The 19818-nt window shown below is 47.1% G+C and overlaps 1 protein-coding gene across 1 annotated transcript in view; it reads right to left on the reverse strand.

Moving 5' to 3' along the window:
• Plb1 (phospholipase B1) overlaps positions 1-19818 on the reverse strand; it is a 103227-nt gene that overhangs the window by 6459 nt on the left and 76950 nt on the right. The window contains exons 38-50 of the mRNA XM_048353206.1: positions 19018-19083; positions 15460-15520; positions 14858-14916; positions 13022-13089; positions 12755-12798; positions 12439-12538; positions 9164-9215; positions 8074-8154; positions 7473-7538; positions 6684-6778; positions 5720-5798; positions 4481-4585; positions 3270-3365 (exon numbers count right to left, since the gene is read on the reverse strand). Coding sequence (XP_048209163.1) covers positions 3270-3365; positions 4481-4585; positions 5720-5798; positions 6684-6778; positions 7473-7538; positions 8074-8154; positions 9164-9215; positions 12439-12538; positions 12755-12798; positions 13022-13089; positions 14858-14916; positions 15460-15520; positions 19018-19083 — 972 coding nt within the window. The remainder of the gene's footprint in view (positions 1-3269; positions 3366-4480; positions 4586-5719; positions 5799-6683; positions 6779-7472; positions 7539-8073; positions 8155-9163; positions 9216-12438; positions 12539-12754; positions 12799-13021; positions 13090-14857; positions 14917-15459; positions 15521-19017; positions 19084-19818) is intronic.

Genomic DNA, 19818 nt, shown 5'->3' on the forward strand with positions numbered 1-19818 from the left:
TTTTTGAAATGCACATCTATTTCTTTGCATATTTTTGAGGTTGCTAGCGCTCAGGGCATAGGGTATTCTGCGGTAGGGATGCAGTGTGGCTGGGATGCAGCACAGCTTATTCGTTCTGTTTTTGGAAGCTTGAGGATGCTCCAGTTTGGGAGTATTATGAATAGTGTTGCTATGAAAAATCCTGTATATATCTTTTGGTAGACATGTGTATACTTTTCTGATGGGGATATAGCCAGCAGTAGAATTGTTGGGTCTTAAGAAACACAAACGTTCAGAATTATTAGATATACTGAAGTGTCTTCCAAAGTGCTTGTAGGTCCTCATATTTCAAAGTCTCCAGATGATACTAATTTGTAGCCAGAAATAAGAATTGCTGTTCTAAGGGCTGGAGGACTGGGGACAGGGATGGTGTCAACTGGAAGAGGAAACTATTAGCTGGAGTGGGATTTCTAAAGAAGAGACATCATGCACTAGTGGAGACAGAGGCCTCAATGAGAAAAGAAAACTGTTTTATAAGAAGACAAGCCAGGTGCTGGTGGCGCACGCCTATAATCCTAGATACTCAGGAGGCTGAGGTCTGTGGTTCAAGGTTGAAAGCTAGCCCAAGCAGGAACGTCCATGGGATTCTCATCACCAATTAACCAGCAAAAAGCCAGAAGGGGAGCTGTGGCTCAAAAGGTAGAGTACTATCCTTGAACAAAAAAGCTCACAAGAATGGAGCAGAATAAGGGAAGGAGTAACATTGATTAACAGGCATTGTACTCATCACCTGACTTATGGAATTGAACAGACCCTGATGATGCTTATGTTCCTGGCTTCACTTATACACAGGTCTCTAGAGAAGGAGGTAAGAGCTATTAAGAGGTGAGAGGCGAGAGATGATGCAGTTTAGTGTGCTTGTTGCCTGGTAGGGTACTCTGGGAACAGTTGCCAAAGCCTGCAGACACGATGTCATAGGACTCGAATTATGAGACATGAATTCATGGGCTATATATGTGCTTATCAAGTTGGGAGTAGAAGGAAGGTTGGGGTTGTGGCTGGGACACAAAGGTACAATGTAGAAAACCTGGACTCTTGTCCCTCTTGTACCATTAACCAGCTGTGTGATGCTGGGAAAATAGCTTCATGTCTCTGTATTTTCATTACAGAATGTTCTGGCTAAATGACCTCTGGATATGTTCCAGCTCTCACAGCCTATTTATTTAATGTGACTTGAGGGGTGAAATTCCAGTAAGAAATATTTGGAAAAGTTGGCACGATGCAGTAGCTTTACGTCTGAGATGGTTTGGGATGAAAACATAGACTGTAATTACTTCCCTAAATTATATACTACAGGATAAGAAGCTCATAGATAATTTTAGTTTTACTTTTCTTTGTTTTTGTTATTTTTAAATTGGGGAAATGGTTGGGGGAATCCATGGACAGTCTGGCTAACAATCCAACTCCTGGCAGTGTGTTCATCTTTTATTCTCATAGCTGATCCTTTTACTTGCCTTTGTAAAATAAAACCTCTCACCTGGAAAATAAAAAGAACTACTGAGCTGCTTTGGAAATGAAGGCTAGAGTGGCACTTAATTAAACAAAGAGAGACCAATGGACTCACTCATTTTCAAGTCATCACTGACCATCAAGCCTGGACGGTTTCCTCTTTAATGGTAAAGTTGGCAAGAAAGGACCAAGGGCTTAGCTTTCCTGGGTCTTTTTGGAAAATGTAGATTTCCCTGCAATCTTGAGGTGGGACAGTGGTGTGACAGGGAAAAACAGATTCTCAATTTTGGGGGGTGGAGTTGGGATTTAAGAAGGAATGAAATCATGACTACATTACTGAAGGACACTGACCTTCAAAACAAAATCTCTCACAGGAATTGGGATTTATATTAAGCAAACTTGTTGTTTTTTTTTTTTTAAAAACATAGTTGGGGATGGGTGGAAAGAAATTCAAACTGAAAGAACATGATGGTCATGTTTAGATTTGGGCAAATCCAAGCCTTTAGATTTGGATTTATGTCCACTGACAAGCGGACAGAGTTTTCAGAGAAGAAGGTAAGATCCCTGCCCCTCTTGCTGGGACCAGAAGCAAGGCTACCTACTCTCCAGACATTGTTACTGCCCACCTTTTCTTCCAGAAGATGCCCTCGGTATTTCATCTTTCATCCCTTTGATGCTGGCTTAGAGACTGATGTCAACAGGAGGAAACCCCCAGGACAAAACAAGAGGAGGAAAGCTGAATCTAATTAAATAGGTCAAGGATAAAACCTGCTCACATGCTGCCCTGAGTGGAAGTGGAGAGGAGAGGAGGAGAGGAAGCGGGGGTGGGTGTAGCTAGAGAGAAAGTCAATATTGTGAGTCAGCTGAGAGAAGCACTGGACATGTTGGATGAGATGACAGGTGTGGGAATATTTGCACAGTGGTGGCTTGCAGAGACGCCATAGACTTGAAACTGCAATAAAAAGAGCAGGAGTGTAGACTGTTCAGTCACCATGAGCAAGATGAGGGAACATGTTGAGTCAGAATGGGCATTGGGTTACACACTGAGACAAGATCAAAGGAAGCCATTGGATGAGGAAGGTTTTTTGTTTGATTTGTGCAAGAGGATACCGATATGGGGCCAGAGCAGGTCAAGCATTACAAATTCAGTGGATGGGGAAGAAGGGAGTGGCTAGCCTCAAAGAGCAGAGCTGAGGCACAAGATCAAGTGTCCCTGTGGCTCCTGAGCTGTATGTTCATCTCATGAGGTCCTTCTCCAGCAGAAAGGACTGGAACAGATCTCAGCCTGGGAGAACAGGCTATCTGGATCTCTCTTGTAGATGTTTATAGAAGCAGAGGTTGGGATGTGTTGAGACTGGAGTACTGCAGGGTTACAGGGCTTACATTTGTTGACATGAATTCTTGTGCTGGCTGCTGAGTACATGTTATCTCAGATTTCTGTGTCATTTTTACAGGTGGCCAGATACAGGTGTTGATATTGGTGGCTAGAGAAGTGATTTGCCCAACATCCTTAGGAAGTGGGTAAAGTTGGTACTTTCATTCAACTCATCTGATCGCAAAGTTATGTTCTCATAGTACTTGGCATTGCTGAGAAATAAAACACACACACACACACACACACACACACACACACACACACACACACACACTGAACAAACTACATCAGGACAAAGAAGGTAGACTGCCAGTGTGAGCTTTGGTTTATCATTGTGGGACTTATAGAGTCCATATGCCTAGATTGCTTCCTTTGACCCAAGCCAGCCAGGTCCTCAGTCACTCACCATGTTGTTCCAGAGAGCAATGGCCATCTCAGCATGACCGCGTTCTGAAAAGTGTATACAGTCTTCAGAGAAGAAAGTGAGGTCCATGCTCCCTCGCTGGAACCAGAGGAGAGGAGGAGGAGGTTACCTAACCATCCAGACCTCACAACCGCCCACCTTCCCTCCAGCAGGGGCTCTGCCCATTTCTCCTGTCATCATTTGATTCTTCCTTCAGTTGGAAAACCTTTCTTTTTTACACATACACATTGCATATTATGACTATATTCACCCGCCCTTCCCCTCTCCATTCATCTATCTTCCACTTCCTGACCCCCATCACCCCTCAACAACATATGTTTTAGCCTCCTGGTATTTTGCTAAACTCTAAGTTAGCTGTTTAAAGGTATTATGCCATTGGAATTCTCCCCTGCAAAATACTGTACTTAATATGTGAGTGTCTATATGCATGTGACCTTGTACATAAATATGTATATATATATATACACTGTACATATATATGTATTACATACATATTTAGAATTTAGTTTTAACTTCCACATAGGAGAGAAGACATGTATCGTTTTTCTCTTTGAGCCTGACTTACTTCACTTAACATAATTTTTTCCAGGTCCATCCATCCATTTCCCTGAAAATGACATAATATCTTTCTTCCTGATGGATGAGTAAAATTCCACATACATATGTGAAAATGGAACTGGGTTACTTGAGGGGATGGGTAGGGTTGGCAAAAATGGAGGAGAATGATGAAAGGGGTAACACTGATCAAGATGCATTGTACTCACAAGCAGATATGTTAATTGAAACTCATACAAATACTTAAGAATAATAAAACATAAAGAAAAAGAAAATCTTCCTGATTTGGGGTTTGTTTTTCAAGGCAGATGTGAAGTATAGCCACCTACATTTCATCTCTTGTCTTTCAACATCTCTGCCCTGAAGGCTGACAATTTTGATGGATTTAGGGAGCTTTCCATTTTCTCCCAATCCAGCTAATAGCAGTGCCATGTCCGTAGGGCTTGGTCATTACTGATTTGTTCTTTTCTTTCTTTCCAAGCTCCTCTAAGTTCTAATGAGGCAGAGAACACCACCCTTGGCTTGGGAGCCTTCTTGGAGACAGATGGTAAAAATGAATAGCACACTAGAGAAAGATACAGACTGTCTCCTGAGACAAGGCCCTCCCAGTTGAGTCTCCAGAAACACCTGCAGCTTACCTCATTCAGGGGGCCAAGAGTGTTCCGGAAGAAAGGCTGCACGACCACGGCAAAGTCCTCCCGCTCCATGTATTGGCGCAGATAGGAGAATCTGGAGATGCCACTCTGAGGACGGAGAGGCTGCTCAACGCTGCTGGCAAGGCTGGGCAGACAGGCTACCCTGCAGCCTGGGGGTGCTTATGGTAGAAATGAGCTCACTACAGACAAAGGTGCTTAAAGGGGCTACTGGTGTACATGCATTCATTCATCCTGCACGTTTCATGAAGGCCTGTATCTCAAGGCCCTGTGCTAATAGTCAACATCAGAACTGAGCTGAACCTTGAAGGCCCCAATGGAGACACTCCCTTTTGCACAGCTCCATGGAGTTCTATTTTGAAGCCTCTACAAGGCTGGGCCTAAGCCCCTGAGCCACACATGCCGGGCCTCACTGTGCTCAATGCATGAAGTGGTCAGTTGTCAGCTTAGATGAACTCGAGTACCTCCACACCAAACTCCCCAAAGTGCCTGTGAACTTTTGGGGGTAGAAGTCTGTGGGCCTAAGTGCCCAAATGTGAATTGTCGAAGAAATAGATTTAGATGTATTTATCCTGGAGGACTCTATCATCCATCGGGGAAAAGGAGGCAACACATCAAAACATAAGAGTCACAGACAGCAGTGGGGTCCAAGCCCAAATGCAGGCTGAACTTGACCTGAGGGTGAATGGACTCAAGCTAAGCTTCTCTGAGGAGGAAGACTTGCCTCATGAGTGGAAGTGGATCCATTTGTAGAAAGGCTCAGTGTGGGCATGTTCAGAGAGGGTCCAATAAGGGCAGAGATGAGTATAAACAGGAACATTAGGAAAGGGTGAGTGGAAGTCGGGGTAGAGCTAACTAGGTTAGGATGTCTTGAGGGGAGAGTGAAGGGCATTGAAAGACAGGTGCAGGGATACTCTTCTCCTGTTCCCTGTAAGGATGTGGCTCATAATGTATGTTCTGGGTGAGAGATGGACCCTACTACATGGAAGCTTCTGAGAACCAAGGGCTATTCATCCCATCAAGGTTGAACAGGAACCTAGAGGCTGGGATTCTCCCAGCTGTCATGTTGGGACCTCTAACTACCTTTTCCCCTGGTCTTGGTGTTCAGTTCGCTTCGATGAATACTTCCAAGGCTGTGATCTGCCTTTTAGGGAGTGAGTTGCTGTTCACCAACCTCTGATCATTCTGGATCTTTGCTCGGGGAGCACAGGGCTGTGCTCTTACCTGGAGGTTCCAGTTCACTTTCTTCAGCTCTTGCGTTGCCAGGGAGTTCTGAAAGTGTTTGAGGCAACTACAATTGCTCCTGTGAGGCAAGACAAGGAATCTGGGGTTGAGGCGGCTCAGGGCAGCCTGTCCTGTCCTCCTATCTCTACCGAGAGGCAGCTGCTACCTGCAGGAACCTACAGCCTATGCTGCTTCACAAGGAGTAGGGTTGGGAGCTGACACACTCCCATAACACACCCTGGGATCCATTAGAGACCCCTAACTCGGGGCAGTCTAGGTGTGCTATAGTTTAGATCTTGAATATTCCACCAAAAGCTAATGTGGTGGAGGCTTGGTTCCCAGATAATGCCACCCACATAGCCCATCCATTTGAGCCCAGATAGAATTCCTCAGGGACCACAATAGTTACATGCACTCTGGGAGCTTCTTTGACCTCAAGGTCCCACTCATCTTTTGGAATTCTGGCTCCCAATGGGAATTTGTGATTTGCCCACCAGGACCTTGCTTACCACCCCAGCTTTCAAGTAAGGAGTAAAGAAGACTAGTTACTGACAGCCAGCCTCTGCTACTTATGTGTTATTTCCTGTTGACGTCACATCTACATTAGAGGAAGGTGATATATCCATTTTATAGGTAATGAGTAAGAGGCCCAGAGATCCCTAACTTCTCAAGAGGCAGAGCTACTTCTTAGCAGGGAGTAACTTGCCAGTGCTGGCCTTTGGAATCAGAAATATCAGGGAGCCTTAAGTATAATTTAATGTGTTTTCACTTTACAGAAAAGCAAACTTGGGTCTGAAAAAATGAAAGGACTTATGCATATTGTTGAGTCATATAGAGGCCTAAGTTATTTTCTAAGCCCTTGGCTTGCCCTTGAGATGGGGCTGTCTAGCTCTTCTCCTGTAGAGTCTTCCAGCCCTGCTCTCCCCAACTGTCCTTGCCCTGGGTCTATCACTGGTGTACTTACTGAGCTGCCAGTGGCATGGAACATTTCCCGCCTTGGCTTTGGTGAAGGCCAGCCAGCTCCATGACCTCCACCACGTTGACAAAAGCCCTGGGAAGCTGCAGGGAGCAGAGAGATGGGCATTGTGAGTCCCCAGGCAATTGTAGGGAGAGAACACTGGCTACTACAGAAGGGCCCTGGAGGGTTAGCCTCTAACCAACTTCCCCTCCTCAGTTTGAGCCAAGAGAGAACAGGCCTAGAGGCTGGGTACAACTACTTGGATGATCTCACAAATTTTTTTAAACAGTATTTTGAACTATTTTAAAGTAGTTTGAACTCAAGGCCTTATGGTCTCATATATTAGTCAAGTACTCTACTGCCTGAACCTCCACCCCACTTTTTGCTTTAGTCTTATTTTTCAGAGAGGGCCTCATGCTGTGATCCCCCTACTTCTGTCCCCCATGTAGCTGGGATTACAGGTATGCACCATTATGCTTGGTGCCCAACTATTCTTTACTGCCCCACCTCATTGACTGAGAAGCTGAGACACAGAAAAGTCCCATTGGTACTAAGTCACAGAGCCTGGCTGCAAACTCAGGCTGGTTGGCTCCAGGGGAAGCGCTTTGCTACTACACAATCCAGTCTCTGAGCCAGAAAGTAGCTTCCAGCCACTTTCTGTCCAGGTGGCCACTCCCGGGGGTCTCCACAGTGTGCATCTCATTTGACCCACTTGCCTAGATGTGACCAGGATGAGGATCCCACCTACAGTGACAGGTTGCTGGCAGCCAGGAATGGGCCACTGTGTGTTCTCACCTCCTTATAGAGGATATCCAGGGCCTCGTGGATGTGCATGAAATACTTCTCAGCTGAGTGGTCCTCCTGTGAAAAGAGCACTTGCTTTAGCTCCCGCATTGCATTCTGGGAGAATGCACGCAGGAGGGTCTTGCCTGGCTGATGGCAGAGGGTGTACTGATGGGTTTTGATGGTTCTGGCCAGGCTGGGAAATCTAGTCTTTGTTGTTGGTTGACTCAGAGTCTCTTGTAAGAAATCGCCTTTTGATACCAGGAACAATTCCCACTGGTTGTCTGTTCCACATGATCTTAAGTCAAATGCAGACTCTGCCTAATGGGCCAGGCTTTGGCTCATGCTGGTCCATTTTCCTAGTACCCTTTGTTCTCGTGCATCCTGCTAAGAATGTAACTTCTCTCCTTGGCTGGAGGCTGATGTAGAGGTGTCCCGTAAGCCCAAGTGATGTGTGAGGCATATAACAGGTGCTCAGTAAATGCCCACTGACAAACTCTGGTTGCCCAGGTAAGTATGAGCCCCAGGTAGGAGGCCCAGGAGGAGGTTACAGTGTATGAAAGATGGGAGTAACTTCATTTTAAGTCTCCTGTGGGGCTGGTTGGGAGCTTACCGGATTCTCACAGAAATGGCACAAGTCACTGCCCCCAACGAAGAGTGTGACCAGCTTCCAGTCTTTCTCCAGATCAATTTCCTGAGGGGACAGATCCTGAGTTTAGGCCTCAGGAGGGGCTTGTACAGGTGGTAGGTATCCTCCATGCTGGGCGCTTGTCAACCGCTCTGAACCACCATAGAAAAAGCACAGGGTGGGCCCCCCTCACTGCGCTGTCAGGAAGGGGGATGGGAGCCCCACAAAAAGAATTGTTCATGTGTTAGGGTGTGGGCTGAGCTTATACAGGAAAAGGGCTACTTCCTTTGAAGTCCCCCCTCAGTTGTTGTTTTTTGAACCGGTATTGGGGCTTGAGCTCAGGGCCTTGTGCTTTCAATTGGCGTTTTCACTCAAGGTTGGTGCTCTACCCTTTAAGATACCCCTTCAGTTCCTGAAACCTCCTATCCACAAAGTACAGTGGTATGCTCCATAAAGGAGCAAGTGTGGATTAACCCTCCCTCCCCATGTGATCTAAGGAGCCTTTGGCAGAAGCCACAGTTTGAAGCTGAAGCTGACTCTTGGAAGGATTGTTTGGGCCTGTCTAGGAAGGGAAAACCAGAACCAGAGCCCAGCCGGGATGGAGAGGTACGGTGGGGCCTGGGGAGGCCCTGTGGCAGCAGATTCCTGCTCAGCCACCACCATAATAGGAATTCTGCCAGGATTTCCAGTTCAAAGCATCAACAGAGAGCTTTAAAAAAATTAAAAAAGAAAAAAAAAAGGTGCAAGGGAAAAGTTTCTGAAGGGCAGGGTGATTGGGATGGAGGAAGGACTAGAATGAGAAGCCTATTTTTAGCACCTGGCATTTATATAACAGCTCTGGGAAGGCAACTCCTTGGTGAAGGAGGAAGCTGCCCGAGGCCAAGGCCACAGTTGGCCAGCCCTCTGGCCCCACCTTGCCCTCTGGTAGCCAGGCAGTGTCCCTGGGAACCCCTTGGTGGTAAGCTGAAGGGAGTTGCTGCAGAGCAGAGCAGCCCCACAGCTTGTGCCCTCCCCAGCCAAGGTGAGCGGGCACCTTTCAGCATTCCCCCCAGCCCTGCCCGAGGTCCCGACTCACTGGGCTGTGTTTCATTCGCTCCATCAGGTCCCGGGCCTGGTCTGGCATGTCCCTAGGTAGGGCGAAGAAAAGGAGACGTCCAGGCTGTTGAGTTGCTTAGGAAAAGGGGGTTAAGTAATAACTCCAGGAAGAATTATCATACATTGTTATGCCTCAGAATGGATGGATGAACTTCCTCTCCAGACATCTCTGCCTCTTCCTTGTCTAAGCTGCTGTGGACCTTGGGGGCACATTTACCCAGCTCTCACTACCTCATGATCTGGGTCCTCACCCCTTTTGGTAGGACAGGGGCCTCACTGGCCTCTGGGCTTGGGATTCCCCTCAAGATTTTTTGGGATCCCCCTTCCAGATTTTTGCTGGTTCATTGGAGATAAGAGTCTCATAGACTTTTCTGCTCAGGCTGGTCTCAAACTGTGATCCTCAGATCTCAGCCTCCTGCATAGCTAGGAATACAGGTATGAGCTGCCAGTGAATGGCTCAGATGGTAAACTTTAATATGCATAGTTTATTGTAGGTCAAGTATACTTCAATAGATAGTTGGTTTTTTTTTTTTTTTTTTAGGTTCCAGACCGGGACTTGAACTTAGTATCTGCCACTTTTGCTCATTGGCTAACATTCTACAAATGGAGCCATGCCTTCAACCCTAACTATAGTTCTTTTTAAAAAATGTATAAGAGAAGTGGGGATAGCAAAGGACATACAGCCCATAGTACCTTCCATGGAAGAAGCTGGGAAAGTAGACACCAATGCATCATGGCCATTTGCAGTTGACGTATGGCCACAATACACTGGGAACTTACACATCAAGGACAGCCTCCTGCATTCTGTGTGCTTGTGCTATGGCAGGCATATCAGAAAGCTGTAAGGACTGCCCTGGTTAGGGGTGTCACCAAAATGCCCTGTAGCCTTTTGATAAGTTCAAGATATGAGTCCTAAACTGCATGGGTAACAGCCTTCAAGCACCATAGGGCCAGTAAGAAATGTCCACTTCCTCACTCTTCTCCCCACCTTTCAGGCCCAGGCCAAGTCTTGCTTCCCCATGAGCCTTTGCTCTGAGCTCCTTTATCCAGTTCCTCCATTTTCTTCCCCCTGCAGGGCCTGGGATTCCTCCTCTCAGCTCTGCCACTGCTTGCTCCGTGAGCTTGAACAGGTTGCTGAATCCTGCTGGGGTCCTTCTTCATCTTATAACGGAGCAGACTGAATAAATGACTTTGAGGGTCCTCACTGATCTCCAGTTGTTCCCCAGATTCTAGGCCTGGGAGTCATGTCCCTGCACAGGAGGACTTCACACTCTTCTGCCTAATTGTATTCCACTGTTAAGTATCAAAAGCATTACAGTATACAAGGTTGCCAGAAACAACACTGTCTTCTTCGTAAGTTACTTCCTATTAGTCTAGTCTCTAGAAGTAGACTGCAAGCTCTCTATGAGTTCACTTTTTATTCTTTTTTATCTCTGAATAATGTCCTTGGGCTCAATCTTTTGCAAGTATTGAATAAATTCATGCTTATTGATTAATATAAGGGAAATTAGATGCCCAATAAAATGTTGAAACAAAATATCCTGGAAGTGGGCTGGGGATATAGCCTAGTGGCAAGAGTGCCTGCCTCGGATACACGAGGCCCTAGGTTCGATTCCCCAGCACCACATATACAGAAAACCGCCAGAAGTGGCGCTGTGGCTCAAGTGGCAGAGTGCTAGCCTTGAGCGGGAAGAAGCCAGGGACAGTGCTCAGGCCCTGAGTCCAAGGCCCAGGACTGGCCAAAAAAAAAAAAAAAAATATCCTGGAAGTGGCAAATATGTATGTGTGTGTGTGTATATATACTTGTATACTATATATTGTAGTACATCATTTCCAAGGATTATTATATCTCATTTAATTCTTATAACAACTCAGAGGTCGGTACTATTACCATCCTCATTTATAGATGAAGAAACGAAGACTCAGAGACTTTAAGCAACTCACTCAAGTCACACAGCAAGTCTCAGAGCTGGGATTCAGACAGAGATGACCGGACCCCAAAACTCACCATCTTCAGTGCAGTACTAAAGTATATAGGTGTGTCCATTCTTATCTAGGCTAGCAAATGGCAGAGTGGACATAAAGGAAATTGATAGGAATTCTCAAACATAAGTCACCAGCTGACTCTCATTTCCCCTTCACTGGACATGAGAGATGTCTGCTGGTGTCAAGCTACCTTCCCTGCCACTGACCCTGATCTGGCTGAGACACTGAGTAGCAGTAGAACAGGCGAGGCAGTAAAGAAGGGAAGGGAGGAAGGGGCTCAAGTACCAAAGGACCAAGGAACCAACAGCCCCTGGCTGGTAATGCCTGGGCTGAATAATCATGCTGCTGATGATAGTAATCATACTAGCAGTAATTTAATGTTGGAACAATGGCCCTACAAAACCCAGGTTTTGCTGAAAAATAAGTCCTTCCTGCTTGTGATGTTGAGGAACTGTGAGTGCTTCCCTCAGCTCAGAGACTCAAGCAAAAGCTTGGGGCCCAGGTTGCTGCTTCTGAAAGGAACATTCCCTGAAAGCAGAATGAGTCATGCTGCTGCTGCCGCCCGGCATGGTTGCCCTGGTGATGCGAGCACAGTAATCCTTCTACAAAACAAATATTCTCCTTGCTCGGCTCCGTGCTGCTGAAAATCAATGAACATGGTCAGGCATGGCAGCTTTAATTATCTGGGTTGTTGTCAGCCACAGAGATCTCAGCGGAAACCAACCACCACCAAGCTATCTGGGGGCGAGGGGCTGATGTCTAGCTCCCTAGTGTCAAAATACAGAACACTGAAAGTGCTCAGGTGAGCTGAAGAAGAGAGGAAGGGCAGACACCCACAGAGGGCCAGCGTGGAACTTCTCATAGCGCATGCGTGATATGTGTCTGTGTTGGGCAGGGGGTGGAGCTGGGGACAATGCCTGCTGGAGACAAGGTAACGTGATCTCCCTGCTAGGCCCAGAGGCCAGAGCTGTGCTCAGGCACCTTGTGACTGACCCTGGCTCCTCTGATCACTTGCTGGGTGACCTGGGCTGTTGAGGAAACTTCCTAAGCCTTGGGTGTGCTCATAGTAGCATACCCAAAGGTGCCAGAATGAGAGGAGATAATCCTTGTGGAGGCTGTGGGGTGAGACTAGTGTGCAGAGGGCTCATGCAGAGTGATTACGGCCCTGTCTGGAACCAGGCTCCGAGCCCTACCTCCTTCCTTTCTCCTGTCCCCTTCCTTGATCTCTCAGCCTCGCCTTTCCCCCTTCACCTACCCACATCTACTCACTGAGCTCTGGCTCCTTCTACTGCCACGTTTAATCCGGCCGTCTCCGCCCAGACACCAGTGGAGAATCCAAGGATGGAAGGGTTGAACTTCTTTAGAATGTCTTGAGAGGGGAGAGGCAGAGAGCACAGGTGAGAGGAGGCAGGAGACCCGGGCAACGCAGATGAATGGGCTATCTTGGGGCACAGGTGTGTGGCAGGAGGGTCCAGGTCTTTTTGGGGTGGGCTGACTCCCTTCTAGGTAAAGATCCTCCTCTTCCCCTCCTCCAGGCCGAGGGCCCTGGTCTCAGTGGCCATGCTTCTCAGTGCTGGCTACTTACTGGGCAGCGTGGTATGAGTCTCCAGGGCCCCATCTCCTCCAATGCTGGGAAGAGAAAGCATCGTCATTAAAGTCACTCCATGTGCCTTCTGCCCTTGGAACTTCCTGTCACCCTCAGAGTCAACATGAGCATCATGGAGGCTTCTCGGGTCTTTGGGCTGGGCCTTGAGGACACGACCTCAACCCTGGAAGGGTAATAGGAGCTTCACGCTGCTCTGGTCTCTCTAGGGCAGTGTGATCAGTAGAGAGCAAGCCCCAAATACCTCACCTCCAAGAGAGTCCCCTCCAGGATGTGAGTAGGTGGCTGGAATTGCCTGGTCGAGCTCCCACTGCTGTCTGTGAAAACAAAGAGAAAGTTTCGGGCCACTCTTGGGTCAGGGTATGAGTGGAAGACACTGGGAAAGCCCCCTCTGGCTCGAGTGAAGCAGCCAGGACTCAGATTGGCTTTTCCTTGAAAATAGTAGATTTCTCCAGAACATCTTAAGTGGTGAGTTGTCAATCTTCTCCCAGACCACTCTCAACAACCAGGAACTAAGTCCTGTTGATTCTTCCTATCCAACCTCCCTCACCTTTCTTTTGCTCTTTTTTTTTTCCATATTCCTAGTTGATTCTTTCATTTCCCTGCTTCAGACGACACTCCAGCCTCCTGCCTGACCTCATAGGCTCCCTTCTCTGTTCTCTTTCTGACTGTAGGGAAGCCATTGCTCTCTGAACACAACTCTCTCTCCACATGTTGCCCCAACCCTTTCCTTCAGGGTCAAAGTCAAACCCTGTGGTCAGTGAGGATAGCACAATCTAACTTCCTCTTTCCTTCCCCTTGCTTGCTGTCTTCTCTCCTGTCTCCACAAACCTTCAGGTGTGCACACATTGCTCTGTTGCCATTTCCAAAGAATGAAGGCTTTGGGCTCCACGCCCTATTCCTGGAGTGTGAACCCCCTCCTTCTTGGCCTGGAAATCTCTAATTCATTCTCTCCAGTAATCATCACTTCCTACCTCTTCTGCGAAGCTTCCACTATACATGCTAGGTCTTAAAAAATAATACAAGAAATTATTTTTGGAAATGACAAAAATAATACACGTTCACCATAACCTGTGAAATAATACTAGATTTTTTGTTGTTGTTGTACTGATGTTTGAAATCAGGACCTCATGGTAGGTACTCTACCACTTAAGTCATGTCCCCAGCCTTTAATGCCTTAATTTTCAGGTAGGATCTCACTTTTTGATGGGGGGGGGGCCAGGGGCTGAGACTGGCCTCAGTTTGTGATCCTCCTATCCATGGCCTCCTGAATAGCTAGGATTACAAACACATACCCCTTGTTAAGATGGGGTGTCACCTTTGATCAGACTAGCCCTGAACTACAATCTTCCAGATCCCAAGTAGCTGAGTTTACAGGCACATGCCATAATGCCTGGCTTATGATAAAAAAGAACAAACAATAATAATCTACTGTCACATTAGGAATCTTGCTCTTGCTAGATGCCACACTCCTTCCTCATCCCACACCCACATGCACAGTCCACCCAGGTGTAGTTATGGTTGTCTGCCCGGTATGCACCCTTCCACAGATTTCTCCTACACATGCCACAATGTTCTATGGACACGTGTGTGATTATGGCGTGCTTCTGTGACCATGGAAGTGAATGCTGCACTTAGAAAGTCCTGAAAACCATCTGGTCAGAGGGCTCTGTGTCTCATCTTTCCTTTCTCTCAGAATGACCGAATGAGCCTGGTGCTCACGGTAACAGCTGAACAGTTGGCTGGCGCATTTCATGTAGCCAGATTGTGCTGTGCAGAGCTGGGCTCTCTCTGTCACTAAGGAACATGTCCTTATGTGGGGTAGGGGACATGGGGCAGCTGCGCTTTGGGTCTAGGTTGATGGAGATGAGTTCTCTAGTAAAAAGTAGGATTTTTTTCCCCAGTGGGTAGAAGTGGCGAGTGGAAGCGGGGCTGGGAAGGGGAGGTGGCAGGTGTGTGCTGTGGTGCCTTATGCAGGAAGTGTGGCCAGCCCTCCGCCAGGGGCTCAGCGCTGAGCACAGAGCCAGTGCTGGGAAGACTTGGCTAGCCCACCCCCACCCCATGGGCCCATGGCTTAGCACTCACAGTCAGCGAGTCACCCAGGGCAGCCACCACCTTGATGTCTGCTGGCCGGAGCTTGTGGACTGGAGAGGCAGATTAGAAGAGAGGTTGTGGGTCCGAGGAACCTACCTTTAAAAGTACAACTTCACCCAGGCCTGTGACTTGGCCATAGCCCCTCAGGTCCCTGTGACACTCATTTCTAGCTTAAGGTTTTAGCGATGTTGCCTCTTCCATTCATTTAGAGCAATGGGGGCACTGGAGGTAACGGACTTGATGGCTACTCTCCATCCTGAAGAGAGCCCAACATCTGCTTGGTGGTCCAGGAAAGTCCCAGCCTCGTGATCACGCAGCATTTACAGCTGCATGACACATACAGGTACCTGACACACTTGGAAGGGAGGTCTGCAGGGCAGCCCCTGGGGACTTGGAGGAGACGAGAAGTGTGGTTGGTGGCAGCAGCTTGTGTGCCTCTATACGGACCCCAACACCGGCTGTGGACAATCTTCTTGGGGGTCTCCCACCTGTCTTGGAGTCCGTATGGCCGGCCCAAAGCTCCAAGGGCACATCTGTGGAGTGTCCCACCCAACCTGATGCTTCCTTCAAGAGGGAGAGGAGTTTGCACTCACCTGTGGTGGGAACACTCGGGGAAGGGGTCCACTCTGTACATAGGAAGTCGCTGCCCCAGTTCTAAACCAAGGGGAAGAAAGACATAGAGCCAACACTGTGCAGGGAGGGACAGCCCACGGAGAACCAGGTAAGGAAGTAGCTGAGGAGGCTAAAACTACATCAACAGAGAGGACCCTGAGGGGATAAGGGCTGTTAGTTGTAGATGGACTAAGAGGGAAGTTAGAGGAGAGAAACAGACATCTTCCTTCTCCAAACCACACACACACACACCCCTTCACACAGCTTTTCCCACCCCAGCTGTCTATGCTCATCAAGGAAGCCAGCAGCTTTCCCAGAATCAGGGAGACAACCCGCAAATTTTCAAGATTTGGACACATAATATGAGATAACATAAGCGTTAACCCTCTTCAGTGCTGCTAACATTAAGCCAACTAATTACAAGGTGACGGTCTAAAATAGTCATTAGTTAAAATAGCTTTAGGAAAATACCTAAGTCTTACCACTGAGAAGTTCCTAGTTTCAGTGTACCTTTTTTTTTTTTTCTTCTCAGTACACCTGTGTATCTTTTTGCATATTTAACGTAAGAGACACCCATCCCTCCCAGGTATCGGGATGCCTGCCTGCAGCCCTGGATACTTGCCATCCTGGAGAGTTTTGGCCAACTCTCCTTGTTTCTGTGATAAAGAGTGCGTTTTCCAGGTTTGGGGGGGCCAGGCAGGGTAAAAGGCAGAGGCAGGAAAGTGACTAGTCACAGAAAGCTGGTGGAGAAATGACTCTTTCTCTAAGTCCCAAATATCTGCAGGCTCCACTGACGTGGTGACTGATTGTCTGGAAGTGTGGCTGCCAGAGGCTTTTAAAGTTCTCATCTGTTTAGCCAGATGGTGATAAAGACCGGCCCTGTTCAAATCTCCCTATTATGAAAGAATGAAAATGAAACTTCTTTTAAATACGATTTGCTTAATCTAGTGGAATTCAGTTCATTCCAAGGGATTTCCCAATTCATCACACTGATGGATTTCATCTTCTGTTTGGAAGTTTTACTGAAGTCAAGTACAGACCTGGGTATGGATAATAAATATTTGGAGAGGAGAACTGCATATTATTTTTAAAAATAAGACAGTCATATAGCAGTATGTGGCCACAGATCTCATAAATTGGAGAGCCAGAGCCAGGTATATTGTGTGTAGATTAACAGATGCAGATCAGAACTCTGTTCACCTGTCACAAGGGAAGGACTCTCTCAGACCAGGGCTTCTCCTCTGGGGTCTGCTCGCTGCAGAATCTGATTCTGTGGGTCCAAAGTGTAGTGTTGATTATCTGTGGCTACTTAGGCAGGAAGCTATGAAAAACAAATATATATGCCCTTCCAGGCCTGTGGGTTTTTTTTTTGCGGGGGGGGGGGGGGCGTAGTATTGGGGCTTAAATATAGGGCCTTGCACTCTTGCCTAACTTTTCTGCTCAAGGCTGGCACTTTACCACTTGAGCCACACCTCCATTTCCAGTTTTATGCTGGTTGATTGGAGATAAAGGTCTTCCGGATTTATCTCTTCAGGCTAGTTTCGAATGTGATCTTCAGCTCTCAGCCTCCTGAGCAGCTAGGGTTACAGCAGGCAGGAGCCAGCGACACCTGGTCTAGGCCCGGGTTTTTAACTCTTCCAGATGCAGAAGCAAAGATACCAGAGAGTAAAAAGCCAAGAGGGCAGGCAGGCTCCATTTACTCTGCACCTACTCAGCACCTCAGCATAGTTTCTGCTTCATTTAGGCATCCAATAAATAAATGTGAATGAAATTCTTCATTGGGAAGATACAGCTTACACTTCAACTGTAATAGAATTTGGCCACTGGTTCAACCAGGACAGACTCCATTAAGTCTACACGAGCTGCAGAGAATTCCGACTGGAGAGGGAATCGCCCCAGCTATGAGATTGTAATTACTTACACCCTAGAGCTTAGCATCTGACAGTTCAATAATTCCACATAGATTAGGTTCTCTCAGTTGGTTTAAAAAGGTCCTTCCCCAACCACTGAACTCCAACCCATTCTCTACACAGCAGAGGACCACTTAAAGATGTGAACTTGACCTTGCTATGCTCTCCTAACGCCTCAAATGCTTCCTACCTCTCTCCACCTGAAGTCTAAACTTTCTACTCAGGAGCTTGGGCAATGGGTGATCTGGTGGCGAGCAGGCCTCTTTCCTCATCTCCCACACTCCCTACTTCATTCACAAACCCCATCCCACACTAGCTACTTTGACCTTTCTCTTCCTCAGATATACCCACTTATCTACCTATCCCCTCTTCTGAGACTTCAGCCTCTCTGGTCCTTCTGCTTGGGACTTCATTCCTGGCTCTCCATGTAACTGGCATCTTTTCATCTCCTTAAGAGAGGTCCAACCTGCCCAGTGCTCTGAATTGTCCAGAATTCTTTCTCATATCACCCTCCTCTGAGTGGTTGTCACTCCCTACGATGATCGTGTGTGTGTGTGTGTGTGTGTGTGTGTGTGTGTGTGTGTGTATGTGTGTGTGTGCGTGCGTGCACCAGTACTGGGATATGAACACAGGGCTGGGCTGTAGGCACTAGCCCTAAGCTCTCATCCTTCAATTCTACCCCCTTGAGCCACAACTCCACTTCTGGTTTTGGGGTGGTTCATTGGAGATGATTCTCAAGGACTTTTCTACCCAAGCTGATTTTAAATGGCAATCTGTACAGCTCAGCCTCCTGAGGAGACAGGATTATAGGGAAATTGTCACTTCTAGCTATTTACTGGATGTTCTTTCCCCCCCCCCCCGCCCCCGAAAGAGATTGTAAAAGTCATGAGAACACTGGGGTCTATCTGTCTGGTCCACTCCTCTAATTCCCTGAAATATTGCCTGGCACATACTAAATAATAAATGATTGTAAATTCCATTGAGCTCTAACTCCCCTAAGCCAGGATCACGTCTTACACCAGCCCCTAGTGTCAGAATGATGTTTACAAACTGATGTGGATGGGTCCCTGTCCTGTGACCAACAGCTGTGTCTGGGCCAGGCCTGTTCTGCAATGTTGGTGTGAACCAGGATCCTGCAGGCCACTTCTGGAATAGCAATCCCTAAATCCCACAAGCTCTGAATACTCGAAGCTGGAAGGAATGACTTGAATCAAACAAGGCCTGGGGGTCTGTGAGAATATGTGTCAGCTTCCTGTTGGGTCCCACCCTGCCCTGAAATTCCTTTCCACTTAGCTTCAGGAAGTTGGTGGGACTCTATACCCACTGCCTCCCTCTTGCCCCTTCTGATAGACTGAGCTACCTAATGAGAAATCAAGCAGAGAACACAGGACAACAAAGGTCAAAGTGAAGTCATCCACCAGTACCTCCTCTGGTTGGCTCTGATGTCAGGTAGACAACTTTCCAACATGTTAGGACAGTCCTGGGGCTTCCTGGTTTGGGAGACGTTTTCATACATTCCAATTCCCAGTATGTAAGAAAGGTAAATTTGTACTGAAGCTAACACTGAAAAATTTTGACACACCCTGAGTCCCTGGCAGGAGGAAGTATCTTGTGTTGAGAGAGAATTACCTCTATAGTTGGCTTGATGGGGTTCGTGTAGTTACTGTTCTTAGGGGTTCTCAGGAAGGGCTCCTCCTAACAGAGACAAGGAAACACATGGAGAGGTTGCTGGCATGGAAAGTTGTTTAAGAATGAACAAACCTAGCCCTCTAGATTTATTTCACATGATTCTTCTGCATTCAAATTGAAAGAACTACTGTACAAACATAATTCCATTCATTCTCTAGAAGGTTTTACGTAACAGCCTTGGTGAGGAATGTACAATAAAAGGCTCCAAGCAAGTTCCACACACACTACAGTCTGGGCTCCATTCTTTCCTTTCCACCCTAGCAACTGAGCATTTCCCTTATCCTCAAACTTGCCCATTTTCTTTCCTTTGTAATTTCTCTGGCAAGGGATTCAAAATTCAACATCCCTCTTGATTTCTGGTAAGTGTTATAATTAGCAATATACAATATTTTACTTTGTATTCATTTTTTCTGTCTTCTTTGTACCACGTGTTATTGCCTTTAGGTTGGTTCCTTATATTTTCAGACAGTTTTTCTTCATTGGGAAACACAGTCCTTATTCCTATGTATCTATCTCTTTCATAATCATTTTTCACACAGGTCTAGTCAAGACTCCAATCTGCCCAAGCCACAGGTGATGAGTTAATCCAAGAAGGAAGTAGACAAAAGAGAAATGGGGGAAAAGCAAGCTGATGAGGAAATGTAGAAAGGTGTGAAGCAAGAGCAGATAAGATCTGGAGTGAGAAAATCATCCAAGTGGTCCTGGGGCTAGGGACACTCACAGAACAGGCATGTGGAACAG

This window comes from Perognathus longimembris, chromosome 8 (assembly GCF_023159225.1).
Source record: "Perognathus longimembris pacificus isolate PPM17 chromosome 8, ASM2315922v1, whole genome shotgun sequence".
NCBI classification, from domain to species: Eukaryota; Metazoa; Chordata; class Mammalia; order Rodentia; family Heteromyidae; genus Perognathus; species Perognathus longimembris.